This window comes from Triturus cristatus, chromosome 12 (assembly GCF_964204655.1).
Source record: "Triturus cristatus chromosome 12, aTriCri1.1, whole genome shotgun sequence".
Taxonomy (NCBI): Eukaryota; Metazoa; Chordata; class Amphibia; order Caudata; family Salamandridae; genus Triturus; species Triturus cristatus.
Window position 1 is genome coordinate 74905914 of NC_140595.1, and position 17958 is coordinate 74923871.

Here is a 17958-nt window from a genome sequence, read left to right on the forward strand (position 1 = left end):
TATGTGTGAGCTCTTGTGCGATTATGCATGCTTCTGTTCTTAATATGTAAGTGTGTGCGTGCTCTTGTGCTGCGCGTGTGCGAGCTTCTGTCTTCTATGAGTGCGTGTGTTGGTGTGTGTGCGTGCTTTTATCTTCTATGAATGCATGTGTTGGTGTGTGTTGGTGTGTGTGCGTGCTTTTGTCTTGTATGAATGTGCGGTTATGTGCGTGCGCTCTTGTGCCATATGTGTGCATACGTCTGCGTGTTGTGCATGTTTGTGTATGCTTGCATTGGCGTGGCCCAGGCTCACTAGAGGCAACAGTGGGCATGCACGCGCCCACGCTATGCACTGGCGGTTGCAGTGCCCATCCCCCAAGAAGCAATACAATTACATGCCAATCATGAATTATTGAACACACTTCACGTCTTCCAAAACACAGGGGTGTCCCTCCTTCGACCGGCGCAGGTCCCTAATCCCCAGCGGGGTTCCCTGGCGTGTGAGTGCCCTGCTAAAACATAATCTCTTTAGAACCACCCACGGCTTATTAATATATGGCGGGCGTGCGATCCCCTGTTCGTAAGTGTCCTTCCGGGTCTTACTACAGCGCCAGTCTTAAGAACCCGCATTCACCTGCGCGGGTTTCCTTCATTCAAACAGTTATTTCACATCGCACCTCCTTGAGCGCCAAGCCGTGCTAGAGGTACCGGTCATAAAATAAGAAATAACCTTTCCTGCAGCTCTTCTGGGGAGGCGGAGGGCCGTGTTTGAACCGCAGCGTTTCCTCCTATTAATAATTTTAATTGGCTGGGGTCAGGTGCACTGGAAGGCGACACGTGTGGTTTACAAACACGTGTTTGTCTCCTAGTTACATCTGCCGCTTATACGTGAAATAACAGGATCGGAAAGTTGATGGAAAACGACGTTATAAGCTCCGAGGGATGAATTGACACATCACACCAGATACCGGAAATGCAGACACGGTTTCAGGAAAAGGCTAATTAGCGAAGGATAATTGTGTTTATTTGTGAAAGACGGCGATTGACGAGGGCTTCTGGTGACATTTGTACGTTCATCCAGACAGGGGCGTCATTCAGGGGAAACCGATGGGCAAACTCGCTATCAAAATCAAAATGTTGAGACTTGAAACTTCCGTGATTAACCCACCCTCACTTCTGAGCTTTTCAAATTAAGTATGCCCCCAACATGGTTTCTAGATTTAATACATAGGAAAACAGCCAATTTACTTGCCACAGCCAATATTTTTCAAATTAAGTCTGTCAATAATGATTATAACAAGCATTTGCAATGCAATAGGTCTCGCAATTACACGAGTTTAAGCTATTGGCATTCTAAACGACAATGCCTTTTTTGTTTTGCTCATTAAAACATACATAAAAGGCATTGTCATTTACAATGCCAACAGCTTAAACTCGCGTAACTGCGAGACCTATTGCATTGCAAATGCTTGTTTGTAATGAAGGGTTTGTTGTATAGAAAAATAAAAAAATACACGGAAACCATCTCCCAGTTATTGGTCCCCCTCCCTTTCAGAGAACAGTTCCTGCATTTGGTTCACGGGCAGGTGGGAGGAGGGCACTACGGGAGGGAGAAAACTGAATACCACCCCCTATGACAATTTTACTGGCCAGGGGTATTCTCAGATATCAAAAGGTTTTGTGCTGCCTATATCCAGTGTCAACGAGTAACCCTCCCTCAAGTGGCAAGGGTCCCCTTACGCCGATTATCCATTATTGACATTCACTTTTCCTGAGTGGGGATGGACTTGGTGGGTCCATTGCTTGCATCATCGCGGGGTTATCAGTATATATTGGTATACTATGCCACCCGCTATCCAGAAGCCATTCCTCTTACCAGCATGACGACCGTCACTGTTGCACAAGCCATGACTGGGTTTTTTAGTACGGTGGTTTTTTCCCATGAAATCCTGACTGACCAGGGTACCTCCTTTATGTCCAAGCTGATGGCACAGATCTGTAAAGTGGTTAGAGTACAACAGATCCGTACCTCTGTATATCACCCCCAAACGGACAGACTTGTAGAACGGTACAACCGTACGATTAAGACCATCCCGTAGAAAACACTATCCGACTCAGGGAAGGACTGAGACAAACACCTGCCATCGACGTTGTTTGCGATCCGCACACATGTTCAGTCATCGACAGGATACAGCCCCTTCGAACTAGTGTTCGGAAGAAGAGCTAGGACACTTCTGGATATGACTGCCGAGAGGTGGGAAGAGGAGGAGGGGTTAGACCTATTGCACTATGCCACAACCCTAAGGGACAAAGTAACCTCTTTGAGGGAGGATGTCCATCAGAACATGGAAGCAGCCTAATGTAGAGAGAAAAACAGTTATGATTGTTTCACTAAAGTAAGGAACTTCCAGGTGGGCGACAGGTCCGGAAACTCCTTCCTTCCTCTGACAAACTTTTGGCAAAATGGCAAGGTCCTTTTTCAATAATGGCTCAGGTCACCCCCGTTACATACAGGGTGGCCATACCCCATGCCGGTAGGATTGGGCAGATATATCATGTCAACCTACTAAAAGAAATGGGTGATGAGGGATGACCTGACGGCCACATCGACTTCCGCTTTGTTAGTAACAGATTCACAGTCCCTGACTATTTCTTTCCCACGAAAGACCCAATAGACGGTGAACCGCAGGTGTCATTGGGTCCTGGTCTTTCTGTGGAACAACAGATACCCCTTAAGGGACGGATATCAGGATGTATTCTCCAAACAGACAGGGAAGACCAGTCTCCTCTGGCATGACATAAGAAAAGAGGGGGCAAGACCTATCAGACTTCGCCCCTATAGGATCCCCGAAGCTAGACGAAAAGCAGTGAGGTTGAAACAATGCTGAGGGATGGCATTATAGAGCCATCACACAGCGCTTGGTGTTCCCCAATCGTTTTAGTCCCAAAACCGTAAGGGACTCTTAGATTTTGTATTGACTTCCAAGAGTTAAATGGCTTTTCACAGTTTGACACCTAACCCACGCCAAGAGTCGATGAACTCGTTGAAAACCTGGAACAGCCCACTGACTACCCTTGATCTCACCAAAGGATATTAGCAGATTCCCCCGACTCTAACAGCACGTGAAAAGACTGCCTTCTCCACTCCCTCAGGGTTATACAAGTTCAGGGTTTTGATTTTGGTCTCCATGGGGCCCCAGCCACCTTCCAACGCCTAATGGATTTGATTTTGAAGGAACATCACGAATACGATTCTGCGTATTTGGATGATATTGTGATACATAGTCAGGACTGGGACCGCATGTGATCCATATCAAAGTGGTTTTGGAAACACTACGGAAGGCAGGTTTAACTGCAAACCCTGAAAAATGCACCTTGGCTACGAATTCTGTCCGGTATCTGGGGTATCAAATACAGGAGGGACTGATACGTCCCCAGGTAGACAAGGTTGAAGCCATCCGGAAACTGAGCCGCCCCACTACAAAGGAGGAGATCCATGCCTTTTTGGGACTCGTGGGCTACTACCGCCGCTTCATTCCCCATTTTTCCGAGGAGGCCGCTCCCCTAACGGATATTCCTACAAAAACGCAGCCAGGTGTACTCAAGGACTGGTCAGTACTCCATCAACGAAGTTTTGACACCCTGAAAGATCTGTTGTGTGGGGGAAATGGTGTTGGCCTGCCCGGACTTCACAAAACCCTTTGCGTTGCAGACTGATGCTTTGGACAGGGGTATGGGTGCTGTACTGTCTCAAACGGGGGATATGGGGTCATTACGCCCAGTCGCCTTCCAAAGCAGAAAGCTCTTACCCCGGGAAACCAGCTATTCCAACATAGAGAAGTAATGTCTTGCCATTAAATGGGCCATCCAGGCCTTTCAATACTATCTGCTGGGTCATACCCTTCACCCTTTATACCGATCATGCTCCCTTGGTGTGGCTAGCGCGGCATAAGGATACCAATAATCACATTCTGAGATAGGTTGCAAAGCAAGAAACTTTCTCCTTCCAGGTCCATCACTTACCTGGGAAGATGCAGGACAACATGGATTTTCTGTCCCGCTCCGCTGTTGTTTCATGGCCCGATCGGCCATGCCTGGTATGGAGAGTACTGTAATAACAAGACCCCGGGGGCTTGGGCCAGGAGCCCCGGGGGCACCGCTAAACCCAGTTTGTTGGTTTTGTCCTCTGCTGTAGGGGCTAAGGAAAGGACGGGATTCCTCTGCAACAGTGCAGAGAGAGCGGGGAAGCATACCGGTGCGAGGAGGTGTGACCAGCAGGAGACCGGGCGAATCGGAGGATGAGGGAGAAGACGTCGGCAGTGGGAGGAGCAGAGAGAGAGCGATTCCAGAAGAGGGCATCGGACGATGTCGGAGAGGAAGAACAAGTGGAGACCGGGAGCCGGGACTGCCAACAGGAAGGCATGTCGGACGAGGCAGCCGTGGCTCTGTCATGGAGCCACGGTTCCAGGCAAGTGCTGTGGAACTCTGTAGGCAAGGTAAGCCGGCGAGTCTGGCTTCACGGGCACGTCACTGGGCTGTCGGGGTGAATGGCAGGATAAGGGAGAACACTCTAGGAGGAGGAAGTTCAGAGTGCACAGGGGGTTTCGCTACTGACACGAAACCCCTTCCTTTTCTTGGCACCCTAAAACGGAACCCCTATCTCTACATAAAAGGGTGTCTGCTATCCTTTGAGGCCTTCATTTCCTATCCCTTCTTAATTACACGTTTGATGCGGTGACATGGTGGAGGGCTACTTTGTCCGCTCAGGGACGAGGAAAATAACGCCTGTGACTTTATTTTCCAGAGGGCATCCTGGCTCCAGAAGATAGCAAACACATATCTCTACTGCTATGCACATGAAGAAACTGCATGCAGAAAGGAGGCCAGGAAGACCGACAGAGAAGCAAACACTTGTGAACTATTGTGGCATAAAGAGCATCATAATAAAAGCATTTCATACCACAACCTCTTGCCTACGGTCTCGTCTAGTGACAAAGAAGTAAGAGAGAAATACTCCTCAGTGGGGCAATAAAGTTCACTCTTTTGATATTTTGAGGCATTGTTAACAATAGGCAATTCAAACAATTACACTGCCAAGCCTGACCTAAAAAGGACTCGGATGCCGCACCTGCTGGTTTGGAATTAAGTCTGCAGTTATCCTCATACACCAGTGGTTCATGATGAGAATGCTCCACCCCGGGCATAAACAATCTAATATGCCAATATCAAACAATCATAAGGCTAGATTAATATAATGTAATAATCATTTACGCAATTAATGCAGTGATGCAGCAAATGCAGATAATGGCCCGTGGCGGATGGCTCTGTGCAAGTGAAAGTGAGGCCTGCTCAATACATCTTTCAGAATTCACAGGTTAATAATGCTGCATACAGAAATGGTGCAACAAATTTCAGCACTTCAGGTAAAATGGCATTTTTCCTACTTGGGCGCTCATTCAAATACTCATAAAATGCCATTTTTGGGGCTTCTCATGGAATTTGCCACCTTTACTGGATGATAACTTAAGCTTATGGGTTTCACCTGTGCAGCGCTGGCCAAAGATGCAGATATACTAAATGGCTGTATCTCCATGTGCTGGGTAAGCACACCACTGAGCAGAACAAACGAACCATCACCATATTGAAGGCTGCGATATACATAATGAAGGGCCAACAAATAAAGTGCATCAAAAGAGGATGATAATTTTACATAAATTCAGTTTTCGGCAATACCACATTATCAATAACATGTCCAATATCTAATGTTCATTAAATCTTGCCATGGATTTAGAAAAAAAACTTTAATAAATTAGCATTTTACAAATGACTATCAAACTGTTGCGGTTTGGTAAGTGGTTATGTTGTAATGTTTTTCCTACATGATTTGCAGTAATAAATCATACTAGCTTTGGGACTGATCCCATGAAGAAACTATTATTCAAAACACTAACTATTTGACCAATGTTTCCTAATTTGCTCAAATGTTGCTTTCAGGAACGCCAAGCTGGGACATTCAACTTCTTGAAGACAATGTCATTAGGCCCCAAGGTGTACTTGGAAGGGTGTCCCTTGCCCATAATAGCCCAGCCAGTGCTTCATGTTCACTCACGCCAACTCTATAGGACAGCTGGCCCTTGGGGGAGTCTTGAAGTCCAGTTTCCTGACAGTCCGCCCTCTGCACTCAGATCTTGTCGCTAAGCTAACTCGATTGCTTGCAGTGTTGACCAATGAGTGATTGCAGAGTCACCTGTGTCACTCAACATGGCAAGCCCACTTAGAACGGGTCGCTCAACAGTTCAGACCCTTTTCGGCACCGAAGATACTCTTTAACCAAGTTTGCAAGCAGTTGGTCTGGCGATTGGTGGATCTCTGACAAAACCCTAAACTTTAGATTAGGGAATCTCTACGGTCCCATTTCATAATAAATTTGATAGTGCATCAGTGAGAAGGAGCTAAAAACTAACAAACAAAAAAAACATAAGTATGTCTGCATTCCTCTCGACTGAGAGGGCATCAGTGACTTAGGGAACACAGTATTAATATGCTGTGGTTCTCTAGAACTGAGCAGAAGGCACCCGCAATCATCATAACAAAAGTTGGTTTTCACAATCATGAGTTGCAATAATGGGTGTAAAAAAACATTTTAATTTGGTTGTAACTCTACAAAAATCGGATATTAAGGTTTGTTAAAATACCACACTTTTCAGATAGACGTCCAATAGCTAGGCTAGTGTTTCTTCAATTCAGACAATTAAGAAATACTGTAGTTCAGGTGTTAACATTTTATAGACTGAAATCAAGCAAAACTTTAAAGAGAAATGCATAATAAATAAAGCACAAGTCCCAGAGAAACTAAAAAGAGAATGAACAATTGCACGCAAAAATTCTTGAAAGAGATGTTTTGTTAACAAATTTTTGCATAGTCTCCTGATCAAAAATCTACATTTCTCAGTTTCCGCTCCTCTTGCTCCGTCAGTGGCTCCTGGGCTAAAAGTTTGTTTTGTAACTTGTGGTGTTTGCCAATGCCCAGCTTGGGTAAGCCGCGATTCAATCCTTCTAAGAGGACGCATGCTTTGCAAAGTTTCTGGCTGGATATGTAGCCGCAGCGGGAACAGGTCCCCTGCACTGGCATCTTCACATCTTCCTTCACAGACAGGTTCTCCCCTGAGTGGATAATGTCTATGATGGCACTGGGGCGGATGGACTCCAGGTCCTTGAGAAACGCCCGTGCATACCCTCTGTAGGCGTTAGGCGAATAAATGCACTCGGTGGAGAAGTAGTCCAACTTTTTGAAGTAGGCGTATAGGACTATCTCCTTTTCATAGGCATACTTGAGAGGTTTGCATCGAGGAATGGCTCCCTCGCTACCAGTAGTAATGAATGTACAGCGCCGGAGGCGTGCAATATCTCCTCGCAAGAAGTTCATCAGGACGGTCTCCGCTATGTCATCTGCGTTGTGACCTGGGGGAGGGAGGAAAAAAAGTTATTGTACAACTACACCTCTGGAAAGGAGATTTAACAAAGTTATGTGAGAAGTGTAGTATTGTCACTAATAGTCAACAACTTAAGCAACAAAGGCATGTATTTTTGTAACTTAGCAAAATTAACCTAAATCAACAAGAGAAGTAGTAAACATGTAACAAACATTTTACAATGCATTTTAACACTGGCTTTAATCAGTATTCTGGGACAGTCGGACATTACAAACTCCACAGAATAGGACATTTCTTTAGATTTCTGAAAGGATAGACAGGTGCAGCCTGCAGGAAGTGTGTCAGCCTCCATTTCACACAGTTTCTGAAGGGCCCAATGTAATGTGTTTCGAACATATTAATTTGAATCGTGGTGTATTCCTGGGGTGAATACTTTACCAGCATCGACTAGGGAATGCTCTCTCCCTCATTAAAAATTATACCACCCCCGAAACAATGCTCAAGTCTATATATATATTATATATATGTATGCTCCTTTGCCTTGTCCCAGAAAGTTGAGCTGCACTCGCACACAGAACCAAAGGTGGCAAGCCTTTATTTAAGAGTACAAGCGGCATGCTGCAGGCAATTTCAATCAGACAGCCATAGACGCGACCTGCCTGAAGCGTTTCGAGGGTGTGTCCCTCTTCTTCAGAGGCAATTGCGGCTGCAGGAGTGCTCCGGTTCCGGTCCCAAAGTGCCATTATTAACGCCCCCAGATGGGCGGGTCAAATGTCCCTGGGCATTCTGGGACTTGCAGTCCCGGTAAATTAAACCACTGATGGTTGGTCGCGTCTATGGCTGTCTGATTGAAATTGCCTGCAGCATGCCGCTTGTACTCTTAAATAAAGGCTTGCCACCTTTGGTTCTGTGTGCGAGTGCAGCTCAACTTTCTGGGACAAGGCAAAGGAGTATATATATATATATATATATATATATATATATATATATATATATATATCGAGACTCGCCTTTTATCTAGAGAGTAAATGGCTTCTCTTGGTCCATGGATTCTCTTCAAAGCGGAACCTGCAGATTTAGGCCTTTTCAAAGTAAAAGAACCCCAATATCCACACATGAGGGGTGCTGATGATAGAGTGTGCTCTAAACAACAGCTTCTGGAACTAGGAATGTAATTGCCTTTCGGAAAAGGCTCCAGGTACGCACTGGAATTTGTACGGTCTGTCCAGCCAGCCTTCTGGGACTTGAGGTAGACCCCACAATCCAGTGCTAGGAAAACTAGGGAACTGCTGTGAATTTATCTGTACAGTTGCACTACACACGGAGGATTGTGGGATGACTAGTTTATGGTGGGTAGATCTTGGTACTCCCCTAAAACAAGGGGGAAAAAACGTTGAGTTGTTAAGGTGAAGATTACTAGTTGTAAGGAAAAGATGCTCAAAAGTAGCTACACTACTGTGTCTCATTAAAGAGTCCATAAACTGTGTATGCCTAGTTCTTTAAAGGAGGACTCTTTCACCTGTTTATTGATACAGAAATGCTACTTTCAAATGTACCAATGGTCATGTGTAGACAAGTATGTTTTCCGTTTTTGGCACACGCCATGTACTGTAATAAATGTATTATCAATGCAAGATATGAAACACAATAAAATAAAACAAAATGGTGTGGTACCATTAATCTAGCATTTGAGTTTAAATGTATTTGACTGATGTCCTCAACCCCTACAAGTATTTTGAAAATGCAAACAAACCCAACAGATATGCATTTGTTTTACAATTTTTCCAGTTCTTGAATACATTTATCAAAATTTGGACAAATGTGTTACAAAACCAGCAAGCCAAGAACTAAAATGTTATTTTAGGATCTCGTTGTTGTGTTAGTAAAATGTTGGTGATAACAATTACTAATGCCACTCACTCAAATACATCGTAGAATTCATATGTAAGATTTGGAGGCACCATTTCATACATTTCAATGGCATGGGCATGAACTTTATAATTTGCAGACATTTCAAAGTGCATGGACCCTACAGCTTACCTGTGCAGATCTTGTCCACATGCAGCATCATGGCCCCCCTGTCTAGGGCCTGCCTCCTAAATACGCCGCAGAACGTGCAATTGTTCTTCAGCCCCACCTGCTTAACAATGTCATCCATAGTCCAACCGTACAACTCCTCATAGGAGACAATCTTCAGAGGCAACTCATACTGCTGCTGGTTCCGCTTTACCGTCTCCAGGGAGTCATCCCGGTAGCCTGTGATGCCTTCATCCACAGACAGCAGTATGAGATTCAGCCCGTAGTCATGGCGCTCGTTTAGCAGCTTCATGACATGGGCCAGAACGGTGGAGTCCTTGCCGCCTGAGGCACCGATCCCCACAGTCTCTCCACGACGGAAGAGACTGGCAGATATGATGGTCTGGTGGACCTCCTCCTCGAAGGCCCAGAAGAAGCATTCCTTGCACAGTGAGTGACCTGTCTTCGGCCGACGCAATACCGCATTCTTTACCTCACAGGCACTGCAGCAAACAGGCATGATATCAACAGTAGAGCACAATGGGTCTGGCCAGCCTGTAAAACATGAGAAAATAATTTCAGCACAAAACAACCTAGAGCCATTCAGATATTAAGAGATATAGGTTAAATTCCCACATGGTGCGAGAGGCAAAACATACTGTGTTCCTTGTCAATAGTGAAAAGTCATCCTAGGCTTGAATTGTAGGTGGAGTAATGACAGCTGTCTTACCCACCCACGTCCGCACTTCCTGCATTGTTTACTGTGCAGTGAAAGGATTTGTTGCAGATGACAAAACTAGATCAACTCAACCACTGGGAACGCCATTGTGGTGGGTCTTAGGGCGGAAATGTCGGAGTCTCAGCCAACTTAGGGTTGTTTGCCCCCAACCATTTCTACCAGCCCCTTCCTCTGTGCAGGTCTGGCATATAAACCACTGCACGGAAAGCAGTTAAAGGTCTCTCATGAGCCAGGAGTAATCTTCCAACATTACGGAGATATTTGTATTGCAGGTTTTAGAAATGTACCCTGGGGTACTCATCGAGTATTAATTTGTACCTGCATTTCCACTAAACTGCACTGGTACAGCGGAATTTCTGAAACATTTTTGAAAGTTAGACGCAACAAGATGTGTCTGCCAGAGCCGTATGCGTAGAAGCCCAGAAGTAAACTTTAAATGACTTAAGGTCTATAAGTAGCAGACCATCATGGCGGACATTGTTCCTAAACCATACTAGCAAATTCGTGGTCCAACCCAAAAAGCAGAAATCACAGCCATACTGTTTACTACAAGTATAAATTAAATATCACATGCAATCATGGGAAAGTAGCTTCCGAAAAGTAAGCCTTATTGTTGGTTTACTATTATGTGGTGATAAGATAGGAAGATAACCGCCCCTCTATACTTCTCCAGTGCATGCCATAAATTTACAGAGTAATCTCTCTCTCAAAAGTTACTTTCCACTACCACAACGCTAACAGGGTCTCTGTGGCCAAGTTTAATAAATAGATCGATCGCTAATGCCCTGGATTCGACTGTGCCATTAAAACATACCAAAAAGGGCCAAACGCTCTGCCCCTTGGTTCTCTTGCAAGCTAAGGGAAGAAAAGAGCCGCTGTAAAACCTGGAGTGAGCTTGGAGAAAGTCTTATAGACAAGAAGCTAAGACTCAATATAAGGAAGCGCTAAAAAACTTCCTTAAATCCACTCGTAAAGCACAGAAAGAGTATTTCTCCTCCTTAATTTTGGCAGCGTCCAACACTTCACAGGAGGTATCAGAAATTGTCCTTCCTCTCTCCTGACGCTGTTAATAGTAATTTTAGTCGTTCCAGGTAACTTTGTGATGATTTTTTTCATGGAAAAAAAAAAAATCATTCCACAAAAACTATGCCACCTTTTCCATGAAAACCGAAGAAGAAACACTGACAGATTCGGTAACGCTCTCAATATTTCACACAATCTCCGAGGAAGTCACTTTGGAAGAATTAGAAAAATGTAAATTGGGATCACCAGATGATCCTTGTTCACCCAGAATTTTAAAATTAATTGCACCTACTATCAATCTGTTCAACAAAATTCTGAATTTTTCTCTAGAAGTATGTCAATTTGCCACTGAGTGAAAACAAGCTTTTCTTCTGCCATTACTGAAGAAACCTACTGCACATCCGGCCATATTGAGCAATTTTGGGCCCATCTCCCTTTTGCCAGAAGCACCAAAAATACTTGAGATACTGGTTAATGGCCAGCTCTCTGCCCACCTGGAACTTAATTGTTTGCAATCTGGCTTTTGACAAAGGGTTAGCACTGAAATTGCCTTACTACATCAAAGAACATCTTGATGGTAGATGTTCTGCGATGGTGTTCCTTTTAGACCTGCCTGCAGCGTTCAATAAGGTTTTTCATGCAACCCTTTCATACAGATTCCAATTGGCTGGCATTCAAGGGATTGCCTTTTCTTGGCTGAAGTCTTTCTTATAGGATAGATAGCAGAGGGTCTACCTTTGGCCAATTTTATCCACTCCTAAGCACCTACTATATGGACACCCTCAGGGTTCCTCAATGAGCCCTACGCTTTTTAACCTTTATTTAGATCAGCTTTCTCAGCTGATGGAACCTTGGCGGTACAGGTGGATTCCTATGCGAACTATATACAACTGTTACTGTCCATTCAGGAAAACTCGGACTTGGCCCTGTCCAAGCTCAAAGAATGTCTTAAGGGAGATACAGCTTGGATGGATAGCAATTGCATTAAATTAAACTCAGACAAAACCAGAGTTCTTTTCTTTGGTACATCCTCACTTCTGATCCTTTGGTGGCCAAGGAACTTAATCCCCTGCAGACTCCTGCTGCTCAAGCGAGAAACCTGGGAGTTATGCTTGGCTCACATCATTCTTTCTCTTCTCAAATCCAGCAGGTGACATCAGTCTGCTTTGCTAAACTTCGATCTTTGAGGAAAATGTTGCATTTGATCCCGGAGGAGACTGTAAGATGGTGGTTCATACCCTGGTAACCTCCCGTCTGGACTATGCCAATTGTCTGTATTTGGGCCTTCATTTCTTTTTAATCCACAGGCTGCAGCTGGTTCAAAATGCAGCTGCAATATTGATCCAAAGAGTCCTGTACAGGCAGTCTATATCACCTCATTGAAGCAGTTACACTGGCTGGCAGTTATAAATTGAATCAAGTTTAAAGCTCTTACATTCAGGGCTTTTTCTGGTCAGGGACCTGCCTATCTGCGAAAAAGACTTTGGCCATATAGGCAATGTAGATCACTTAGATCAAAATATCCTTCTGCTGCAAGTCCATAAATTCACCAGGGTAAGAAAAGTAGGAATATCTTTCACAGTGCTAACAGCTAAACTGTGGAATACACTTCCAGTGAACCTGTGGAGAGCCGCTTCTGTCTCAATTTTTAAGGAAGAACTGAAAACCTTTATGTTCGCCAAAAACAAGTTCCCGCTTCTGCATTATACTCATTTGGGTTTTTACTTTTTTTTTTTGCTTTCTGCTAGTGCCAGGACGCTTCTTACGAAGCAGCTGTGAGCTATAAAAATTGTGTTCGATTGTATGAGATTCTAGGTCCAATACAAAAGGTGAGAGAGGAAGTAGTGTTAGATGTGAAAATGCACCATTCCTGCGAATGGGTGTGCCCTGAGGAAAATTCCCAGAAACCAGTCTAAGAGTACGCCTAATAATCCTACGATCAGAGTACAATTCCAAGGCATAAGTGTTATGATTTCATGAATTCTAAAAATGTGGAAATGTATCTAAATAGTACGCAGGATCCTAGGATCATATTTTTTTCCCTGTTTTTTTGACGAAGTCTCTGAATCTTCAAGGATTTTAAGAGAACTCCACCCATAACTGGAATCTATAGATCCTACCTTAAAAACGTCCCATAATGAGAGTTAACAGCCTCATTATCAAAATATGGAATGCTGATTAGTGACTGTATATCACACTTAAAAGGTCTGTATAGTGGAATGAGCACCTAAGTAAGCTGATTTGAGGATCTCCACCCTGAAGAGTTACAGATAATAAATGGAATGTTGGTCCCATGTAGTCAGAAACCTAGGTAGTAACTTACTATGCTGCAGTTTGCCTCATCTTCTCAACTTTTGGTTGTGCAAAATATCACCCTGCATTGTAGATTCAGCATTGGTTCCCAGCAAAAGACAGGGCCAGCTTAAAAATATTGTTACGTATAGTCAGATGTCTGGAAGGTTCAGTGTTAGGTTGAGAATGGAATAGAGTGCGGGACTGTATGTGCAGTGAGAAAACTAGAACTGAGAATCAATTCTTAGACAAAATCTTGCTTTGGTTGCCCTAAGTTTCACGATTGATCTTATGGTGAAGAACTTGAAAATTAGACTATGAATCATACTCTGTCCATGTAGGAATTGCTTCACTGGAAAACTTGCAAATAATCCTTGTGTGGAGAAAAGAAGACCTGAGCACCAAGCAGCCTTTACATTTGTTTATTAGCAAATTACAACAGAGATACTTATTTCACATAAAGGCACCACGAAGAGAGTGCTTGTTTTTTGAAAGCACGCCCCTACAAATTTAAGAAGTTCTGTACAGCATGGCTGAAAAACAATGAAAAATACTTCTCCAAGGCAAAAAAGTTGATTTCGCCAAAGTAAGGGGCATATCATCAAGGGCTGGTGACATAATTATCGACGCTTTAGCGTCCGTTTTCGGGCGAAAAGTAGAGATAATTATATCGCATTATTTGCAAGGACACGCTAGCGCGTGTTTCCTTGTTTCAGCTCCCGTTTTGTTCACGCCTCGCTTTGCATCTCTAATGAGATGCAAAGGAGGCGTGCCTGACAAAACACCACGGGAAAATATCGCTACCTCAGCTTCGTGATATCATCAACGAGGGGTAGCGATATTTTAAATCCCGTTAACTATACCTTAACGCAGGAATTTAACGTCTGTAAAATTCCTGACTAAGGCATAGCTAACATGGGAGGTGGATTATGGTGATACGACCACAAGGTCGTATCACCAAAGCTATCTCCGTTTTGGGAGCAACATTGCTGGATTTCCAGCGATGTTGGCCCATTTCTGCGCTAACACTGGAATATTTATCACCTAGGTTATACACGTTGTAAATAACGCGCTAACCAGGTGATAAATAACAGCGATAGGCGGCCATAAATATGAAAGCGCCAAGCGTGCTTTGCGATATTTATCACAGTCTGTTGCTAATCTGCTCCCGTTTCTTTAGCTGTCTGTCCCTTCTCACCCACCAAAGCACAGGACACTGCCTACTTCTCTCTCAGTTTGAGGAAACTGCAGGTTGGCATAAACTGGTTCAGGAAAGGTTGCTTTTTTTTTTTTTTAAATCAAAACTTTTTGGGTAAAATTTTAAAAGCTTGAGAAATTCATTACCAATAGATGCAGCGTACTTCAACCTTGCCTTCAGCTGGAAAATTGTCTGCAAGAAGCGGATTCTGCCATCAAATATATTTTGGGGTAAGGGCCTGGCTGAAATAATGCCCATACAACTTGAAGTGACTCGAATAATCTAATTCTGGGTACACTCGAATCATCTAATTCTGGGTAATGTTACCAGATGAATTGACGTCACATAAGCAATTCCCAGTCATAGCTGCCAAGATCCCCAAGTCTATGCGTGATGTGTTTCTCCAGTCCAGATTCATCCCTTAAATTCAGGCACTTGGGAGTCCTCTTTTTATATTTGAACAAACATTAATACAAGACCCAGAATTCAAAGAAAACACTTAACTGAGGTAGCACATCATGCATGGACCCGGGAAACTTTGCAGGGCAGCAGTCTTGTATTTTTCTTTTGAAACCCGCTTTTTTGGGTGTGTCATTGCAAAAGGAGAAACTGAAGGAGACCATACTACAGCTCCCAGAATGCACTCGGGTATTAAACGAAAACCCAGGACCAGAGAGGTCGTTCATTTCCGTGTCCGAGGATGACGGTCCACGTGTATCAGTGCTCACGGGTGAACTGGCTAAACTCGCGAAGCACCAAGCGGCAGATGAACCGTGACACTGCCGGGCCCAGCGCCGGTACACGGTTTTTTAGAAACCCCGGGCAATAAAAACATTGGAAAAAGTCATCTCACCGGCTTAGACTGCCTGCTGAACCCCGCCGGGCCCCACAATCTGCGTCCTCCCTGTTGAGCAGGTACGAAGCTACATCTGGTACGGGAGGCAAGCGAGGCCAAACTTAATCGGGCGTCACTCAATACGCTTTCAGTAAAAGTCACTTCCGGTAAAGAGCGGATTACAGCGACATCTGGTGGCAGCTGGTAAATATGAACCTTCTCAAGAAGTGATTGATGCAAATGAGCGTAGTAGCCCAGGACTTTTAGGTATAGCATTGTGTTTTTAAGCACAGATCTGAGTAGAACTAGCCTAGTAGCGTCCAGTGACCTACCAGAAGACCGATGAAAATCTGTTAAATTACAGAGACGTGGTGCGTTCCCAGCGATATATTGCACATACAATGGTTAAAAGCCACCCGTACTTTATAATTTCAATCCTTAATTTGTTTTTAGTAACCAGGATGCTGCACAGCAGCACATTATAAGATGGGTGTATACTACTGATCTCTGAAGATCCTGCAGATAATTTAGTAGAGGTCGGACGGCACATTTTATGTAAACTATTGACAAATTAACTACAATTACTATTTGAGCACTATGTAGACAAATATAATTCTGAACAGTTAACAAGAGTAGGTTGGACAATAATTTTAATAAAGTGAGGAAGTGTGTGGGATTAACCAGTGTTTAATTTGTAAAATAAATACATAAATGAAGGTGCTCAAAATTTTTCTTAGGCATTGGCTGCCTCACTTACCTGCTGACACCCAGACCCTTCCGCACTGGAATGGTCCACTCACTGCCTGTATGGATAAAGACCAAAACTGGATTGTACAAAAAAAAAAACACGGCCTTCATATTGGAAGAGCTGGTTGGTATTCTCCACCCTGAATAAGTTTGAAAAATTGTGTAAAATAAGGCACTTTTCTGTTATAATGGCCCCTCTCTTCACGGTGCTTCCTGAATTCAACTTCAGAACTTGGTGCGTCTTGATTATAGCTGAGAAGCATACCACGCAACATGACCGTGCAAGTCCATGCGTCACCGCCTCATTCTTCCAAACCCTGAAGATGCAGAGCAAGATTTTCAAATGGCTCCTAATCAGCACCTAAAAAAAGTCACGCTGGCCCTGGTCACAAGCAGGATGAACTATGGGAACATTTTCAATGCCAGAACCAACAAAAACACACCAGAAGGATGCAGACCATTTACAACTCAGCAGCCAGAATCACTCAACCTCCCACACTGCATTCAACTCGCATCACACCTGAAGGAGCTCCACTGGCTCCCCATTCACAAACCAGAACCATTTGATATCCCTACCCACATCTTCAAGGCACTACATAACACTGGCCCAGCCTAGCTCAACAATCGCATCAGATTTCACAAACCTTTCAGGCACTTCCGCTCGTCCACACTACTGCTCACACGAATCCCAAACATACTGAAAACCAGATCTAGTGGAGGAGCCTTCTCCTACCTCGCTCCTAAAGTATGGACCAACCTGCAGCTACGCATAAGAGCCTCCTGCTCAGTGCCAGGATACCCCACCGGGTGATAGTGCGCTCTAGGAATCTGCATAACCATTGCGACGAGTGACTTGAGGACTATGAAGGAAGGAAGGCCACAGTAACAGTGAATGTCAGGAATCTCAACACCCAATTACTGTCCTGTGGAAAATGTTGCGCGCAGCCACGGAATTTCCACCACGTGTTGTACCTCCCCAAGTTCCAACCATTACTGAGAAGTTAGACCACATTATATAAACACAATGGGCCTGATTACTAGTTCGCTGGGCGGTGTGGGTGGCCATGGGTAAGGGGGTAGGTAATACCACTCCAAATGACCGGATATTCCTGCACCAGGTTTTCCCGGGCACAGGAACACAACATCCATTTTTACCTGCTGGTAATGATGCCCAGTAAAACATTATGAGGCTTGGGCTGGAACACCAGCCAAACCTGGTTTCCTGCTCCAACTTCACCTCTTTCTTTGGTAAGAGGGAGCAGTCTTGCACCACGTTGCGAGAACTTTATTTTCCCTCACCTACCTTCCCGCACACACATTTACCACCTGTTCAGAACATGTGGTAATGTGTGTGTTAAAGCCAGTCGAAAAGGGATACCATTCAGAACTCCAAATAGTAATTCCATGTCTGCCATTCCCCATTCCAAGGGGGTTAACTCATATGTGCAAGGTATATGGGGGAAGGGGGAAGAGTTAATCGCATGGTAACAGTAAATGCGTGCAGGTTGCAACATTCCATTACTAAGCAACTCGTAATCAGAGCCAGTGTTTGGAATGGACAGGAATTATCAAGAACTTAGTTCTGGCACTAAAGTAATTTAGAAGGGAGGCCATACTTTCTTTTGTAGAGTACCTGTAAGTTTGCATTAGCAACAGACACTCTGGGAGAACAAGGACACTCACTTTCACATTTCCAT

At 44.2% G+C, this 17958-nt stretch overlaps 1 protein-coding gene across 1 annotated transcript; it reads right to left on the bottom strand.

Annotated features, from left to right (window-relative positions):
• Nucleotides 1–6602: 6602 nt before the first annotated feature.
• Nucleotides 6603–15676, bottom strand: CTU1 (cytosolic thiouridylase subunit 1). Its single transcript, XM_085637854.1, has 3 exons — nt 15533–15676; nt 9452–9982; nt 6603–7439 (listed from the first exon to the last, which is right to left on the bottom strand). The coding sequence occupies exons 2-3, from the start codon at nt 9945–9947 to the stop codon at nt 6910–6912; spliced, it is 1026 nt and encodes a 341-aa protein (XP_085493980.1). The 5' UTR covers nt 9948–9982; nt 15533–15676; the 3' UTR covers nt 6603–6909.
• Between the last annotated feature and the right edge of the window lie 2282 nt (nt 15677–17958).

Bases quoted from the DNA above. Each gene is read 5' to 3' on its own strand.
- CTU1 (XM_085637854.1), bottom strand. From the start codon at position 9,947: ATGCCTGTTTGCTGCAGTGCCTGTGAGGTAAAGAATGCGGTATTGCGT. The intron at 7,440-9,451 runs GTAAGCTGTAGG...TCCCTCCCCCAG, and splicing joins TGTGGACAAGATCTGCACAG to GTCACAACGCAGATGACATA.